Source organism: Schistocerca cancellata, chromosome 2 (genome assembly GCF_023864275.1).
Source record: "Schistocerca cancellata isolate TAMUIC-IGC-003103 chromosome 2, iqSchCanc2.1, whole genome shotgun sequence".
NCBI lineage: Eukaryota > Metazoa > Arthropoda > Insecta > Orthoptera > Acrididae > Schistocerca > Schistocerca cancellata.
Genome location: NC_064627.1, coordinates 597855801 through 597874413, shown reverse-complemented (window position 1 = coordinate 597874413; position 18613 = coordinate 597855801). Strand labels below are relative to the sequence as shown.

General features: G+C 42.1%; 1 protein-coding gene across 1 annotated transcript in view; it reads left to right on the top strand.

The window, feature by feature from the left end:
• The window catches only part of LOC126147098 (cholinesterase 1-like), a 127640-nt gene that overhangs the window by 53961 nt on the left and 55066 nt on the right, over positions 1-18613 (top strand). The window contains exon 6 of the mRNA XM_049915668.1: positions 13234-13436. Coding sequence (XP_049771625.1) covers positions 13234-13436 — 203 coding nt within the window. The remainder of the gene's footprint in view (positions 1-13233; positions 13437-18613) is intronic.

Below are 18613 nucleotides of genomic sequence, written 5' to 3'. Positions count from 1 at the left end.
AGAGTATATGAAGCGTGTCCGGGGGGGATGTGGAAAACAGTGCAGTCGTTATCGTAATACGGAAACGGGGTGATTTATCTGACGTTCAACAGTGGATGATCGTTGGTTTTCGGTCCAGGAACGGTAGCATTTCCAGCATTTCCGGAACGGCTATGTTTGTAAACGGTTCTCGCTCCGCCATTGTTAAAGCAGACTATAATGGCGAAATGGCCCTATGCAGAATGGGCGCCGAGGCAATTGTGGCGCACCACGGGCCATAGATGAAAGGGGTGAACGGAGACTGCGGAGATGTGTGCGGGAGAACAGACGCGAAGTTGTCGAGGAGGTGGCCACCCATTTGAACCAGATGGCTGCCAGCAGTGCCTCGTCAAAGACAGTCCAGGGAACATTGCGGCATATGGGTCACCACTGCAAGCTCCTGTTTCATACACTCATGTTGAGTGCTATTCATAGGCGACGAAGACTCGAATTTGCACGCCAGTAACACAAGTGGACGTCCACTCAGTGGCGACAGGTGGCCTTTTCAGATGAATGTTTCATGATCCATCGGAATGACAGCCGTTGGCGTGGGCGGCATTGCAATAATTGTCGGTATGGTCCAGACCGCAGGATGGAGCGTTGTGGTCTGAGGAATGTTTTCGTTGCAGGCCCTGAATGACATCGTCATTCTGGAAGCTACAGTGGACCAACATAACTACGCATCTATCCTTGGGTACCATGTCAACTCCTACGTGAAGTTTGTTTTTTCCTTGACACAATGGCATCTACCAGCAGGACAATGAAACGTACGTGTGCGGTTCGAAGAGCACCAGGAGTTAACGGAACTGCTCCGGCCACCAAATGTCCCAGATTTAAACCAATCGAAGATCTGTGAGAACGCTTCTATAGGGGAGTTCGCACAATGGACCCTCAGCTGAGAAACGTAGCGCAGCTGTCCACGACACTGGAGTCGCTATGGCTTCACATCCCTGTTGCTGTCTTCGGAACCACAATGAGTCCCTTCCTACACGTCCGCGCTGCAAAAAGTGGTTTTTGACAGTGGTTTTTGAGTTGACCGTGTAGTTATGCCAGTACCTGCTCTATTTGTCTGCTTAGGGATGACAGTGTGGATGATAACATGTAGCACTTATAACATAATTTATGGGGTGATGTAGCTATATAATGGGCAATGGGGCAAAATTAGCTAATTCCTGATAATGGAACGAAGTGTTTGTTTGAAAACAAAGTAGAGACAGCCTATCCAGAAATATTGCTTAGTTGCCAATAAAGGTGTTTTATTGTGAAACATTATAAGGTTACAGTTGTGTTAAAAGAGTGGCGAGTGAAATTAATTTTTGTCTCTAGCGAATAAAAAACCTTCGTTTTTCGCTTGTTGATTGTAAGCAACTCTCGGCACTCGTATTTGGATGAATTCCGAAGGAAGTAAGTCATTTCAAGTGTTAGCTGTCAAAGAGAACAACAGAAGTTAAGTGTCAGGCACTATTTTTTAATTACAGTGTGAGTTAGCTCTCGACCCATAGAGAAATGGCAGTCGATGGGATGCTGCATTGTAACTTTAATTCTAGTATTTTGTTGGAAATGATCGATTAGTGCAATTGCGAAGAAGTCTGCAGGGACAATTTTCTAAATTACATTACTGCCCTGTGCATTGGTTTTCCGTGATTTGTAGCATAAATTGTTGAATTCCATGCACAAGTGTCATCCAGAGATAAGACTGTGATGAATATTGTCCTATAGTCTACAGCTATTATCAAGTTGAATAACTGGAAGCGACACTACTTAATTCACCTTACGTTTGCTCGGAAAAAGACAGTACGTTGCAGACACGCGCAGTGCAGACCAAGCTCCAGTGCGAAACCTACAAGAAAGCATTAGGCAACACGGTAAGTCTGGAAAGCTGTGTATTCTACATTTTTTCATCATCGTTTCTTCACCCCTTTTGTAGTTATGATTGTTCGTTTGTCTACTTCACTTCTGTATAAAATATACCTCTGCTGTTGTGATCGACTGTAGACTTCATCGCATATGTGAAGGTTGGCAGTGGCAATCGAGGTGGAGTGAAAATGTTTTTTTTTTTTTTCGGCTGGGCGTGACGCCACGGATCTTCCACTATCAGAGTAGAGAGAGGGTTTACAACAGTGGTTCCCAGCCTGGGAGTTAATTAACCCCTGAGGGGTAAAACTAAATTTTCCCGGGGTAAAGACACAAAGGGTTAGATTACGGTTGTGTCACGTAACTAAATTGCTTCAAAAATTCTACTTCAGTACCTCATTAGACTAATACCTTTAAGATAGGTTGCTAATTCTAAAAGTGTCAAAAATGAGCATTAACGCATGACGTTACATGGCGGAGGCCACAGCCAGTGCATTAACGACAGACATTATTGGGGCTTCGCGAGCTGTAGGCGACGACAGCTTGCTGCAGCTCTCTACTTGGCTGTATTGTTGCGGTAGTGCATTATTTACTCCACCGAGTTGTCGGACAGCTCATTATTCTTCTTTCGTTACTCAGTTGTTAGCTCGCCAACCATATCGAAGTACACGAAGTGGAGTGCCTTCTCAACGTATATTGAAATGAGGCGAGAAAAAGAAACAGGTGTGTGAAATGTTTCCTGTTCGAGAGCTAACTGTTGGGTGATAAATTCCTTATTACCGGCACTGCCTTTTGTTTACTACTGGACATAAATAGCTGAGTCGTTAAGATACAAGTAGGTGTGTAAGTTTCTTTTTTATTTGTAGTTCTGTTGTCACTGAACAGTAATCGTACACAGTTATCATCTAAAAAGTACTTCACAGAAAGGACGGAAATGGATTCAGCATGTGCCTCAAACCGACATTTTCACTACAGAATAAACGTTGGAGACACAGGTGTATGATTTCAGACGTAGGGGTAATCGTGGTTACAGGCTTGTGAGTAGAGGAAATATAGGGCGAGAAAAATATTTACAGAAGTCTGTGAGACATATTTTGTTACAATATTCCCATTAACATAAAAAGGGAAAGTATTCACTTTCATCACAGTTTGGTGAATGGCTTGACTTGTTATTAAGACTACACCACATTTAACATCTGGTCATGCTTCGAAAGAAAGCGCACACTTTGCGCTACATATGACTGTCTGCTCTCCCCATTTAATCACAACACTCGCGCTCGCCAAGCTGCCTCCTGAAAATGCCTGATTTAGGCACGTATAAAAAAGGTGATAGCATTGCTCATGTAAATCGCAGTACGCAATGATTCACCTTTCACACTCATTGTCACTATTCTTTGTGGTAGACGTTTTCACCCTGCCAACCAAAGATTCTTGCACACATCTATATTTGATTCAAGGAAAACATAAAGCTGGAAGATGAGTCACCTGCTGCCCCGCCAAAAAAGTTCCTAGTATAAAAAAACAAAAGCTGCACTCCCCGATGAAGTACTTTTATTCTGGAAAATAATTTACTTTTTGTATAAAAAGTTAAAAACTACAGATTTTTCATTCGTATTTTTTTTTTTCGCTCCGCAGTCGTTGTCAATCTATTGCACGAAAACTATTCGGTAAAAATTTCATTCTTTGCATCTTAGTTTCATATGGCAGTCTGATGACGAAGTAGCTATGTTTTCATAACAGGTAATATTTATTACGATTCTTCGAAGCTAAGAACTCACTTCTTTGCTGCGCCGCCAAAAAAATTCCTTGTGTAAAAGAACAAAAGCTGCGCTACTCGATGAAGTACTTTTCTTTTGGAAAATGATTTACTTTTTGTATTAAAAGTTAAAAATGACAGATTTTGCATTCGCATATTTTTTTGCTCCGCAGTCGTTGTTATACTACTGCATGAAAACTATTCGGTAAAAATTTCATTCTTTGCATCTTAGTTTCATATGGCAGTCTGATGACGAAGTAGCTATGTTTTCATAACTGGTAATATTTATTACGATTCTTCGAAGCTAAGAACTCACTTCTTTGCTGCGCCGCCACAATAATTCCTTGTGTGAAAGAACAAAAGCTGCGCTACTCGATGAAGTACTTTTCTTTTGGAAAATGATTTACTTTTTGTATTAAAAGTTAAAAATGACAGATTTTGCATTCGCATATTTTTTTGCTCCGCAGTCGTTGCCATACTACTGCATGAAAACTATTCGGTAAAAATTTCATTCTTTTCATCTTAGTTTCATATGGCAGTCTGATGACGATTCATAATTGGTAATAGTTACTGCGATTCTTCGAAGCTAAGGACACTTCGTGTTATCCGAAAAATGTGCTGTGAATTATGAGTGCGAAGTGCGACTGCTGATCCAAGGGAGGCAGAAATTGGAATTCTGAAAATGTCTTTTTTTTCGAAATGCGTTCCCCTAATATCTCTACAAGTCTTCCAAAAACTTTTCTACTCATCCGCAAGTAATTTCTGAATCCCATTCCTTCCTCCATTTTTCAGGTATGTAGAAGGTTATGCCTCATGCGTCCATCAGCGTTTATAAGAAATGCTGCTGGTTTTCGATTGTTGCACTTTAGGTCATATATTTCTGCAAACGAAAGTAGCTAACACATCGAAGTAATTTTTTATGTTCATAATATACCAACATCTATTTCTCGTCAGAGGAGAATAGTTTAGCAGTCTTATGCATAATTTCAACGTGTCTTAAAAAGATCTGAATGCGTTAAGGCGCGGCCACACAGAGCGCTCTGCGTTGAATACGTTCCATATGTCATCGGTACGTCAGAGGAACGCGAAGGTTCATGCACATTCAGTTTGGGCGGAACTGCGCCGCGCCGTACTTCGTGCTTCAAGTTGGGGCACCGCAATCTCGCAGCTGGAGCAAGATAAGATTTGCAAGAGCCTCGTTTATTGTACTGTACCCTCATCTGGAAAAGAGCTGTTGTCAGTGGTTAACACCAGCGTTAAAAAGTACAGTGGAAGGAGTCTTTTCATTACACTACTTGTTGGCAAGATTGAACAGTTTGAATATTTTTATCGAATGTCTTTCAAAAACTTGGCACCTATTGTACATGAATCATGAACAATCCACACAGCCTGCACAACTGCAGTATCAAGAGAACTCTTTGGCAACGGCAGAATCCTTTATGACTTCCACGTACTTATTCTAGATATCCAAAATATATCTGCTATTGTCTACATCTACATCTACATCCATACACCGCAAGCCACCTGACGATGTGTGGCGGAGGGTACCCTGAGTACCTCTATCGGTTCTCCCTTCTATTCAAGTCTCGTATTGTTCGTGGAAAGAAGGATTGTCGGTATGCTTCTGTGTGGGCTCTAATCTCTCTAATTTTATCCTCATGGTCTCTTCGCGAGATATACGTAGGAGGGAGCAATATACTGCTTGACTCTTCGGTGAAGGTATGTTCTCGAAACTTTAACAAAAGCCCGTACCGAGATACTGAGCGTCTCTCCTGGAGAGTCTTCCACTGGAGTTTATCTATCATCTCCGTAACGCTTTCGCGATTACTAAATGATCCTGTAACGAAGCGCGCCGCTCTCCGTTGGATCTTCTCTATCTCTTCTAACAACCCTATCTGGTACGGATCCCACACTGATGAGCAGTATTCACACAGTGGGCGAACAAGCGTACTGTAACCTACTTCCTTTGTTTTCGGATTGCATTTCCTTAGGATTCTTCCAATGAATCTCAGTCTGGCATCTGCTTTACCGACGATCAACTTTATATGATCATTCCATTTTAAATCATTCCTAATGCGTACTCCCAGATAATTTATGGAATTAACTGATTCCAGTTGCTGACGTGCTATTTTGTAGCTAAATGATAAGGGATCTATCTTTCTATGTATTCGCAGCACTTTACACTTGTTTACATTGAGATTGAATTGCCATTCCCTGCACCATGCGTCAATTCGCTGCAGATCCTCCTGCATTTCAGTACAATTTTCCATTGTTACAACCTCTCGATACACCACAGCATCATCTGCAAAATGCCTCATTGAACTTCCGATGTCATCCACAAGGTCATTTATGTATATTGTGAATAGCAACGGTCCTATGACACTCCCCTGTGGCACACGTGAAATCACTCTTACTTCGGAAGACTTCTCTCCACTGAGAATAACATACTGCGTTCTGTTATCTAGGAACTTTTCAATCCAATCACACAATTGGTCTGATAGTCCATATGCTCTCACTTTGTTCATTAAACGACTGTGGGGAACTGTATCGAACGCCTTGCGGAAGTCAAGAAACGCGGCATCTACCTGTGAACCCGTGTCTATGGCCCTCTGAGTCTCGTGGACGAATAGCGCGAGCTGGGTTTCACACGACCGTCTTTTGCGAAACCCATGCATTTTGTTATTCGCTTCATCGATTTCGCATGCGACATCACTGGCGACCCGCTGTCAATCATAAATTAGTTTTGTTTTTGTGTGTTATTTATTGTGTTTAGGATCTCACAATTCCTGCTTTTCTCTACAAAGAGCTGTAAGTTGTTCAGTTTCCTGAGGTTACACTCCATAGTTAGCGAGAACACACTGCTGCAAGGCGAATATAAACACTCACTGGGCCACTGCACCTGCTAACATTAAGCCATTTATGCAGTATATGGAATGCTGTAATTCGTCAGAGTGTACACTGCGTGACGGCCCTTTGCGGTGTTCACTTGAAGCTTGTCTCTGACTCACGTCCGCACTGGCAATCTTCCAGAATGCTGAGTCTGAGAATCCAGTTTCGGGTATCGGGTGTAATTCAAAATGCGTAGGAAATACTGTTCTGCAAGCACCGGATTCGAGATGTATTGCCAAGAACTCACTTGAGTTGCCGTCTTGAAGCAGCCTTGAGACAGAGAAGCGCAGTTATGCGTTTCAGAACGCTCCACGCTGAACACCGCTGCAGCGTACGCTTTGATTCTCTCCGTCTCTTTCTCAGGCGTAAACGTGGCGCTGTTACTCTGGTCAACTCTTCTCTTTCATTTACCAGCTAATCTAGAGAGCTCACTGGTAAACAACAAATCTAAAAGCCTGGTGTTCGATCCCTGGTAGGTCATAGGATTGTTGTCTCTTACTCATTACTTCTTTCCTCTCTGAATGTTTGTTGATGTGAAAAATGCCGAGTTACACCGTGGTTCGAATTTCACGTTAGACAGTAGTTCTCTCTGTAACAGGTTGGGTAAGTCAGTTCAAAAGTCCGAGAAAGGCAAGGAGATACCCCCCCCCCCCCCACCCCAAAACGACCATCCGCAGTACACACTGTGGTGTTGAAAACAATCTTAGGATCGATGAAGCTTTACTTTACTTACATTGAGGAATGCTAACAGTCGTGTTAAACTTACAATGAATAAAATTCAGCGAAAGTAATGCTGACACCCATGTTAAACTTACGATGACCAAAGTATAGCAACACTGTAGTAGATAATTCCGTCCTCCATGTCGTAAAATACTGAGAAACGTTAACACAAATAAGCTTTTCCTTGTAACAGCATGACGTAAAACGAATACTTGAGTCCAACTTCTGTATGCGCATAACATAATTCCATTATAACTGCACAAGCCGGCCTGTGTGGCCGAGCGGTTCTAGGCGCTTCACTCTTGAACCGTGCGACCGCTACGGACGCAGGTTCGAATCCTGTCTCGGGCATGGATTTGTGTGATGTCCGTAGGTTAGTTAGGTTTAAGTAATTCTAAGTTCTAGGGTACTGATGACCTCAGATGTTAAGTCCCATAGAGCTCAGAGCCATTTCATAACTGCACAAGATAACAACCTCTCAGAAGTTTCGGTGTGAGTAAATCGCAGCTTTACAAAAATACCAGCTTCCACACTCAACGACGTAACCAACGTAAACACCACTGCGGGCGCTGGTGTAGATTTACACGTGAAGTATATCGTGTAACAGGGCTTAGGACGTCAGCATATGGGACAAGTTACCTAACGTTGACGTGGTGCTCTACTAATTTTATGACATCACTTCCTCCTATTTCACGCTGAGGAGCCATTTCCTCAAGCGAAACACAAACTAAGTTCTGCGATATTTCAGCGGCGTGCCACGTAAAGAAGAACAAATTTAAAGAAATAACGCTCCCTGCGTCACAAGCAGAAAGCCTCGAAGAAAGTTTTAGGCCCACAGAAAGAAAGCTGCCATATTGTACCTGTCTTGTTCGACAGGAGCCCATATTCGGAAGATTTTATGTTATGAATATATGCTGTTTCATAGCACCAGAACATTGAAAGTCTCGCGAACGAATCATTATTTGTACGATCTATTGTAATAATATACGGGAAACGTAGCATTGATGTTTAAAGAATTTTCGTGTTTGGTTATTATCGCGTTAAAGTTCGCGTGTTATCAGAGTAAGCCGTTTTAAGGCAATGACGTATTAAAAATTCATGAAAAACTTTCCTTTCTTGTTACTAGTTGTTATAATTAAATGTAAGTTAATAACATATCTGCAATTTAACACCTGTAGAAGACTACAGTCTGTTGTTATGTTGTTGTTGTTGTGGTCTTCAATCCTGAGACTGGTTTGATGCAGCTCTCCATGCTACTCTATCCTGTGCAAGCATCTTCGTCTCCCAGTACCTACTGCAACCTACATCCTTCTGAATCTGCTTAGTGTATTCATCTCTTGGTCTCCCTCTACGATTTTTACCCTCCACGCTGCCCTCAAATACTAAATTGGTGATCTCTTGATGCCTCAGAATATGTCCTACCAACCGATCCCTTCTTCTGGTCAAGTTGTGCCACAAACTTCTCTTCTCCCCAATCCTATTCAATACTTCCTCATTAGTTATGTGATCTACCCATCTAATCTTCAGCATTCTTCTGTAGCACCATATTTCGAAAGCTTCTATTCTCTTCTTGTCTAAACTATTTATGGTCCATGTTTCACTTCCATACACTTCCATACAAATACTTTCAGAAATGACTTCCTGACACTTAAACCTATACTCGATGTTAACAAATTTCTCTTCTTCAGAAACGCTTTGCTTGCCATTGTCAGTCTACATTTTATATCCTCTCTACTTCGACCATCATCAGTTATTTTGCTCCCCAAATATCAAAATTGCTTTACTACTTTAAGTGTCTCATTTCCTAATCTAATTCCCTCAGCATCACCCGACTTAGTACGACTACATTCCATTATCCTCGTTCTGCTTTTGTTGATGTTCATCTTATACCCTTCATTCAAGACACTATCCATTCCATTCAACTGCTCTTCCAAGTCCTTTGCTAGACTACAGTCTAGCGTACTGTACAGAGGCATCAGGTTACAATGCAGACTTTAGGGCGGTTTCGGATTCGAGTCCTGGTGAATTTATTCATTTATTTTCTTCATCTTCGCGTTTTCCTAAAGATTCAGGGACATTCTTGCGAAATTAATAGAAATAATGTCTGTAATATTTAATTTTGTGTAAATATAAGTACGTTCTCTTTCAGGACTGAGTTTGTCCCATTCGTTGAAATTTTATAACCTGATTTCCTTCCTGACAGGGACATGTAACTCAAAATGGTTCAAATGGCTCTGAGCACTATGGGACTCAACTGCTGTGGTCATAAGTCCCCTAGAACTTAGAACTACTTAAACCTAACTAACCTAAGGACAGCACACAACACCCAGCCATCACGAGGCAGAGAAAATTCCTGACCCCGCCGGGAATCGAACCCGGGAACCCGTGCGTTGGAAGCGAGAACGCTACCGCACGACCACGAGATGCGGGCGGACATGTAACTCTCATTTTTGTTTTATTACGAGGACTATTCCGATAGTAAGGTCCAATGGATCGGGAAATGGAAAGCACTGTGAGAATCAAGAACGTTTTGTTTGCTACAGTTACCCATACCTTCCACCTACTTCTCTACATAGTCGCCGCTACGACTTCCACATTTGTCCTAGCGCTATACCACGTTTCCAGTACCCTCGTCACAGAAGGCAGCCGCCTGTGCTTTCCGCCGATTCTCTGCGCTTGTCTACAGCTCGTCGACTGTGCCAGAAAGTTGGCTGAAAAGCCAGCGGTTCGTGTAAGCAGAGATGAAACTCAGAGACATCCTGTTACGGGCTGTGTTGTGGGTGATCAAACACTTCCCATTGAAAACACTGCAGGAGCATCTTCATTGCCCCTGCAGACGCGGCCGAGAATTGTCATGAAGAAGGAACTGCGTGACAGTTGTGTTATGTGGGCTGCATGACATCAGGCGGAGTCTTTCACTTGGTCCTCAAACTACACGGGAGACATTCTTTAGACAAGCATCTTTATGTGCTCACTGTGTACTCAAAACTGAAAAGAGCACCGTGACGCGATCGACAGGCATAATAGAAACACTGTCCAATACATCTGTCCAAAGATTTATCGGATTTTCGCTGTGGTGTCCTTTTCACACCCACTCGGTCCTTACTTTCCCAACAGCCCTCGTACATGTTCACTGGTATTGAATTTTTTATTTATGTATAACACAGATAGAACAAAAAGACTAGCGTATTTCCAAGGGAGCAAATCTGCGTTTTAATAGAGCTAATGTAGGAATTTTACGCGAGTCCGTTTTCGTTAACAAACTCTACTGTTTGCGTTGCAAATAAAGCAGACAACTGCTGCTGGAAAGTACTGGGAGCGGAAAATCACATTAACCAACTTTCACGTATGCCGACGGTGCTGTTTATCGTGACGTTGCATATCCCATCCGAGTGCACGTCGATGTTAGCTGCCCCATCCCGTGTGCCGACGACTTAGCGCAGAAGTTGGCAGTTCCAGACTTGTACTCTTGGAATGTTTGTGCAGACTTCTATACGACGGATGAGTCGTGGAATACCGACTTTAGTGTAGCTGGCGATGCTTTGCTTGTGATGGTTACCCAACTGACTTCCGCCTGCTCCATAGTTCGTGAGGCAGCCGGAGAGCATCGTCGGCAGTTATGCGACCAACTAACCACCTCTTGTGGGTGAACCACTAAACACGCGATATCCACGTTCTGCACTATCGAAGCGTCTTCGTCCACCGATGGCAAAGATACACTGAAGAGCCAAAGAAACTGATATACCTGCCTAATATCGTGTAGATAGGTCCACGCAAACACTCAGAGGTGCCGCAACATGACGTGACATGGACTCAACTAATGTCTGAAGTAGTGGTGGAAGGAACAGAAACCATGAATCCTGTACGGCTGTCCACAAATCATCTCTTCTCAACAGCACGTTGCAAGGCATCCTAGATATGCTCAATAATGTTCTGGTCTGGGGAGTTTGATGGCCAGCTGAAGTGTTTAAACTCGCACGTATGTTCCTGGAGCCACTCACGAGCAATTCTGGGCGTGTGGGGTATCGCATTGTCCTGCTAGAATTCCCCAAGTCAGTCGGAATGGAGAATGGACATGAATGGATGCAGGTGATCAGACATACGTGTGACCTATCAGAGTCATATCTAGACTCATCAAGGGTCACATATCATTCCAACTGCACACGCCCCACACCGTTACAGAGCCTCCATTATCTTCAACAGTTCCCTGCTGGCACGAGGGGTCAATGATTCAAATGGTTCAAATTGCTCTGAGCACTATTGGACTTAATATCTGATGTCATCAGTCCCCTACAACTTAGAACTACTTAAACGTAACTAAGAACCCTACCTCAACAAAGGTCAGCATTTAATAACAATTGTGGTGTTGCTCACGCTGCTAAATACTGCATTTTCGGGCAACAACAGTCATATTATGTGGCAGGTGTCATTAGAGCACAGTTAATAAAGTCATTTCATGTAATAATAAAAAAACTAGGCACTCATCTTTTTGTGTTTCCCACGCTGGTCTCGTTGTATTATCATGGCTCAATCGTTGAAAGCCTAGGTGGTTATAATTCCAAGCTCGGATGCAAAGAGGCCTAGGTTTTATTCTGCTATATTCAAAAGTTTTGTAGATGCCCTTCACAAACCATTCTTGAAGATTACACTTTTACTGGACAATGGTGATGTAAAAAAATAATCAGCACTCCGAAATTAAGTTACAATTCCTTTTAATTGCTTTTATTGCAATATCACGTAACACACAAAACATCACTTCACAATACAAAACATACTTGAAAACATCTTCCTCGCATTTTACAAGCCAACTAGAATATGCATCTTTCCAACATGATGTCCAAGACTTGACTTTCTCAACGCCCGACTCTCTAACAACTGAACAACCAACTACCTATCGCTTACGCACGCAAAAATCAGAGTTACAAATACGTCAAAGATCATAGTGACAAAAGAAAGAATACACATAAGAATAATATCATTTCAATATAAACATGTCGATGTATCACAAATGAAATCAAATTTGAATGTTGTCTGAGAAATATGTTACGTAGTTAACAGAAACACAGTAGAATATTACTGGTATCGAGAGGTTCAGGTGAGGTGCCGTAATTCAAGTACCATTACACTAAGGACATCACACACATCCATGGCCAAGGTAGGATTCGAACCTGCGACCGTAGTGGTCGCGCGGTTCCAGACTGAAGCGCCTAGAATCGCTCGGCCATAGCGGCTAGCCAAGATTCCATGGAATCATGAGGTTGTCTCCATACTCGTACACGTCCATCCGCCCGATTGAAACGAGACTCGTCCGACCAGGCAACATGTTTCCAGTGATCAACAACCCATTGTCGGTGTTGACAGGCCCAGGCGAGGCATAATGCTTTGTATCGTGCAGTCATCAAGGCTACACGAGCGGGCCTTTGGCTCCGAAAGCCCATATCGATGATGTTTCTTTGAATGATTCCCACACTGACACTTCTTAATGGCCCAACATTGAAATCTCCAGCAACTTGCGGAAGGGGGTGCGCTTCTGTCATGGTGAACGATTCTCTTTAGTCGTCATTGGTCCTATTCTTGCAGGATCTTTTACCAGCCTCAGTGATGTGGGAGATTTGATGTTTTACCGGATTCCTGATATTCATGGTACACTCGTGAAATATTCGTACGGGAAAATCCTCACATCATCGCTACCACGGAGGTGCTGTGTCCCATCGCTCGTCCGCTGACTAAAACACCACGTTCCAACTCACTTTAATCTTGACAGCCTGCCATTTTATCAGTAGCAACCGATCTAACAACTGCGCCAGATACTAGTGTTATATAGGCGTTGCAGACCGCAGCGCCGTATTCTGCCTGTTTACATATCTCCGTATTTGAATACTCATGCCTACAGCAGCTTCCTTGGCGATACGGTGTATAAGACATGTATGTATAAATTAGCGAGCTGGCGTTTCCGCCTGTACGCGGGGCTGAGTGTGGCGGGCGCCTCGTTGCAGGGCTGTTCTCGCGCGCCATCGCGGCCAGCGCCTCCGCGCTCAGCCCATGGGCCTTCACCAGGAGTCCCCGGCAGCGCGCCCGCTCGCTGGCCGCCGCCCTGGGACTGCCGACCAACGCCTCGGACCAGCAGGCGCTCCAACTGCTGTCCCGCGTGCCGCCGTGGCTGCTGCTCACTCATACCAGAGCCGCACTCTCCCAACGGGTACGTCCTACAACCTACACCTACTTCTCAAACATAAAAGCCACACTCTTCCATCAGGTACTCTATGAAATCTATACAGATACTTACTTGTTCGTGGACATCAATAGGGGATGGGTCCACCCTCCACCTTTTTAACAGCTTTGCTGCGAACGCTTTCAGTAAGATGTCTGAATGTGTTTGGATGAAAGACAGCCCAGTCTTGCTCAAGAGCCGAAACCAGAGAAAGCAATGACGTCAGACGACTGTAGTCCACCTTCTGACTCATCCAAAAGGCGTTAGACCCATGCTGGAAGTCTCTGTAGGCCACTCCATTTCAGAAATACGTGGTGTATCAAAAACAATCTGATCTGGCACGTCTATATTTCTGAAACTAATAAACATATACAATGAGTTTTATTTTTTGATAAAACTCAAAAGGTTTTTTCCATGCTTTTTCATAGGTGTTCAATATGTCCCCCTTGAGATACACAGCAAATGCCAATGCGGTATTCAAATTGTTCCCACACTGCAGCCAGTATGTCATGAGTTACAACTTCCACAGCTGCTGTTATGCGATGTCTCAGTTCATTCATTGCTGCTGGTAACGAAGACACATTAACACAGTGTTTTATAAACCCCCACAAGAAATAATCACATAGTCAGTTCCGGTGACCTTGGAGACCAGTAATGTAAGACTGTATCATTTGGTCCAGTGTGACCGATCCATCATTCAGTAATCCTTTAATTTAAAAATTCCCACACTTCCAGATGCCACTGTGGCGGTGCCCCATCCTGTTGGTACATGAATTCGTTCGAATCAGTCTCCAACTGTGGGAAAACGAAGTTTTGAAGCTTATCTACGTATGTGCTGGCTGTAACACTGTTCTCCGCAAAGAAAAATTGACTATAGACCTTTTCCCATGAAACTGCACAAAACACATTAAATTTTGGAGAGTCCCTCTCATGACGTACATCTTCATGTGATTGTTCCGTACACCATATTTTCGTATTATGACGGTTCACCTTTCCGTTTAAATGGAATGTTCCCTCGTTACTAACCACTAAGAGTGGAAGAAAATTGTCATCCCCCATCTTGGCGAAAACGAAACTGCAGAACTCCACACATTGTTGTTTGTCAACTTCACGAAGAGCTTGCAGTAGCTGAATTTAGTATGGTTTCATGTCTAAACGTCGACGCAACACACAGCCAACGGACATCGGGGGCCTGTTGAGCTGTCGAGCTGCACGACGAACATATTTCTGCGGACTCCATGTGAAACTAGGGCGGAGGCATTCGACGTCGGCGTCAGACTCTGAGGGACGGCCCAGCGATTTGCTTTTACACAAACAACCTGTTTCTCGGAATTGTTCATGTAATCGTCTCATGCTCTGTGTTGTAGAAGGACTCACACCATACCTAGTACGAAAGTCACGCTGAACAGTTATTACTGATCCGCACTGTGCAAAACGTAGAACACACCAGGTTATCTGTTGTGCCGATACCATTTTTACTAGGACTGATATGGGCGCTCAGTCCCGGTACCATTTTTACTAGGACTGATGTCGGCGCTCACTTCTGCTACCCAGCGGGAACCTTGTAAAACATGAGAGTTTGCTCTTTTCAATAGTACGTTGTTCACGCACATATCTCAAATATCATAATAGTTATGATGTTTTGAAAATCGGATGATTCTTTTTTATACACCCAGAATTCTCATCAATTTACGTAATTTAGTAAGTTTTTCGCGATTTTACGTATTTCGTCGTATTTCCCTCAATTTTAGGTAACTCCAATGAATTTTTCGTAACTGTACCAGGCTTCTCTCAGTTTTTACCGATTTTATGTCATTTTTTATATAGTCTTCCATACGTATATGGTCATATTGTTGGCATACTCATGCGTTGTTTGATTTTACGCAAGGATATTTGCGTGTCCTATACACCAGCCTACCGAAAAATTCTAAAAATTCCTCTCTTTCCGATGAGTTAGATGTATGCATTTTGGACATTAAGGTCATGAAAAGTATAGTAACACTCTTCTCTTTCCCAGATAAGGCTCAACGAGTGGTGCAGATTGTAAATTATTGTCCACAAACCATTACAACACAAATGCTTTCTGATGACAGGGTACATGGGCTCTGAAGTGCTTACCTGAGCACTTGTTCATCATCACTACTGTGAAACACATATCTTTTAGTGAGTAAGCTCTTAAGGTATACTTTTAAGGTACGTATCCAAGAATCTATGTACAGTAGACAATTTTTCTTTGGGCGACACTGCCTATTCCCAAAATATGGAAAGCAAAGAGCTTGCAATTCAAGAGATATTTTTCACAGTACAGTAGAAGAAGAAGGTGAAGACGAAGAAGTGCTCATAGTTCTTAAGGGATGGTTTTTGGACCTCATGCTTATTAGACCTTTTTGCTTCGAATGATCGTCCTTGTCACATTTCTGAATAGTGACCATTGGTCCTGGGAACCCTGTATAACAAATAGGAGTAGACCAAACACTGATAGAAGTGAAACTCACTTTTTTGTGATTTCTCCCCAGTCATTCCAATTTTCTACCATTTTCACATTATTTGAACTATTCAGCACAACTTTTTACATTCTGTTTGTTACTTATGATTCAAACCAGTTGTGTATAAAGCCATCAGTTCCATAAAAACTGATTTTTTCTCTGAGTATAACATGTTTTACTCAATTAAACCCCTTGGGCATATCACAAAAATTATTTAATGCTTTTAATACTTGGTGAGTGAATGTATAAATAGCATTCTCAGTCAGGTAGTTGTTCTGGAATCGAAAATGTGATATGGTAAATAAACTGTTTCGAATATTTTGGAAAACACGTCAGTAATGGATGGTATTTATTTAACCACTTCTTGTAACCTTTCTTATGAAGAGGTCAAACAATTCCATATTTTAGCCTGTCTGGAAAAATTACCTATGGCAGTGCTGCATTACATGTATCACTGAGAAAATTACTAGTTAAGTTAGAAAAATTTTTCACAGTTCTGTTTGAATTTCCATGAACACCATAAAGACATTTGTTTTTCAGTATTTTTTTAATTCTCTTAGTTTAAGTGAGGAAGCTTTGTGCTAAATCTAGTTGCTAAAATTTTATGGACTGATATTAGTACAGTCTTTTTCTGCTTCAACTGAACCACGTGATCATATTTTTGCTGCTATGAATAGGGAGTTACAGGTGCTCACATCTTGTGAATTGTAGCTCACAATGCTGTTATTTGGTTTAATTGTTATGGTATCTCGTACGCTGACTGGCTCTCATGTCTCCCTTTTTACGATATTCGATGTAGTTTTAATCTTATGATGCACATTATTCATTTGGGTCAGGCTATATATACTTCTTGTCGTTCCCATTACTTTTCTTAAAATATTACAGTATCGTTGTAGTATCAACACATACTTGGTGTTTTTAATGGGTTTTCTGGATAACATTTTTGGAAAGCGACCTTCATGTGTTGACACAAATTTTAATATGGAGTAAATTGAATTTAACATTAGCATCTCTTTCTGTATATATCTAACCAATTACCACCCCTTCTAACTTACTCTTGATACTGCACCGGTATCCTGTCCTCATCAGTATGCCTCACAGTTTTGTATAAAGCTACGTCAGGGCTGCAAGGTGCTATATTATTTATTTGCATTAATTTTGGCTCATGATCAAATAGTCCGTTAACAACAGGGTACACATTAACTGTTTCAGGCACTGTCTATAAAAATACTACCACGCTGCATATGAATCGGCAAAGTAACTAAATGACATTGAATTGAAGCATTCAGATAATAATTTCAGTTAATTATTCCTGTCTTTATTTCTTCAGATGTCTACATTGAAATCTTCGCAAAACCACTAAATGTTTCTTATTGTTTGACAGGTAGCTCCACAGTTTATCTGCATTTTTAATGAACAGCAGAAAATTCCCTACAGCGGATCTGTAGACTACTACAATACCTAGATTCTTATTTACACATTTACACATTTACACTACAATACCTAGATTCTTATTTACACATTTACATATTACAAACATCTTTTACACTCCTTCTTTTCGTTTGTTAGTTCGCCAGGAAACATTCTTGTCTAAAGCCCCTGACGTTTGACATCTCCATCCCTGTGGTTCCACGGTATTCAGAGAGACACAGAACATCCGTCACTTCGGGATTTTCCACATCTTCTAGGCACACAACCCCCTAATGTTCTGATAAAACAAGTTAATTTTATTTTCTTGCAAACTGTGCTTACATTATAGTCCTGTTCTGTCCAAATTCCTCTAAATACTGTCTCTTTACAACGTAACACTAACGTAAAAGATTGTACTCCACTGCCGCGCGGGGTAGCCGTGCGGTCTTGGGCGCCTTGCCACGGTTCGCGCGGCTGCCTCCGTCGGAGGTTCGAGTCCTCCCTTGGGCATGGGTGTTTGTGTGTCCTTAGCGCAGGTTAGTTTAAGCTAGACTGAGTAGTGTGTAAGCCTTGGGACCGATGACCTCAGCAGTTTTGTCCTATAGAACTTACCACAAATTTCCAATTGTGCCCCACTGACTCCAGTAATTACAGTAATTTTGTCTTGTGTTTTTGTGGCACCCTCTACACTTTCTACAACGTGCTCAGCTAATTTGTCCTTCATGTTCTCCAAGCTTCCACTGTCTGTTTCGGCCTTCAACCTATGTAATACAAAATACGCTGTTCCTAACTGTACCAGAGGGGTGCAAATATTAGTTCCCTGTTCCATGTCACCATTGTCTCAACTGCGTAATACACGATTCCATGGGAAGGCATCATGGAACACTTTAAGGGCTTTCTCACTACACTGAAACGTCAACCCATAGTCCTGACAAATTTCTCTGATACTAACTAACCTAAGGCAACACAACATTTGTCACGCATGACTTCCCTTTTACAGATAACTAAAAATACAAAAACGCACTTAAACTGTAACAAAGTAATAATTAATGAAAACTCATCTTTCAGTGAGTTATACAGGTAATTTGTCCTAGGCGACAGCCGGACATAAGAAACAACTACACACATGTTGGTTGCACATACGTTTTAGGTAGCAGAAGACGTAAAACGAATGATAAATGAAAAGCACGATATTTTTAACACTAGTCTTAAAGCGATACTATCGGGAAGTTGTGAAAAGCAGTGTAACATACCCATACAGTACGTAAC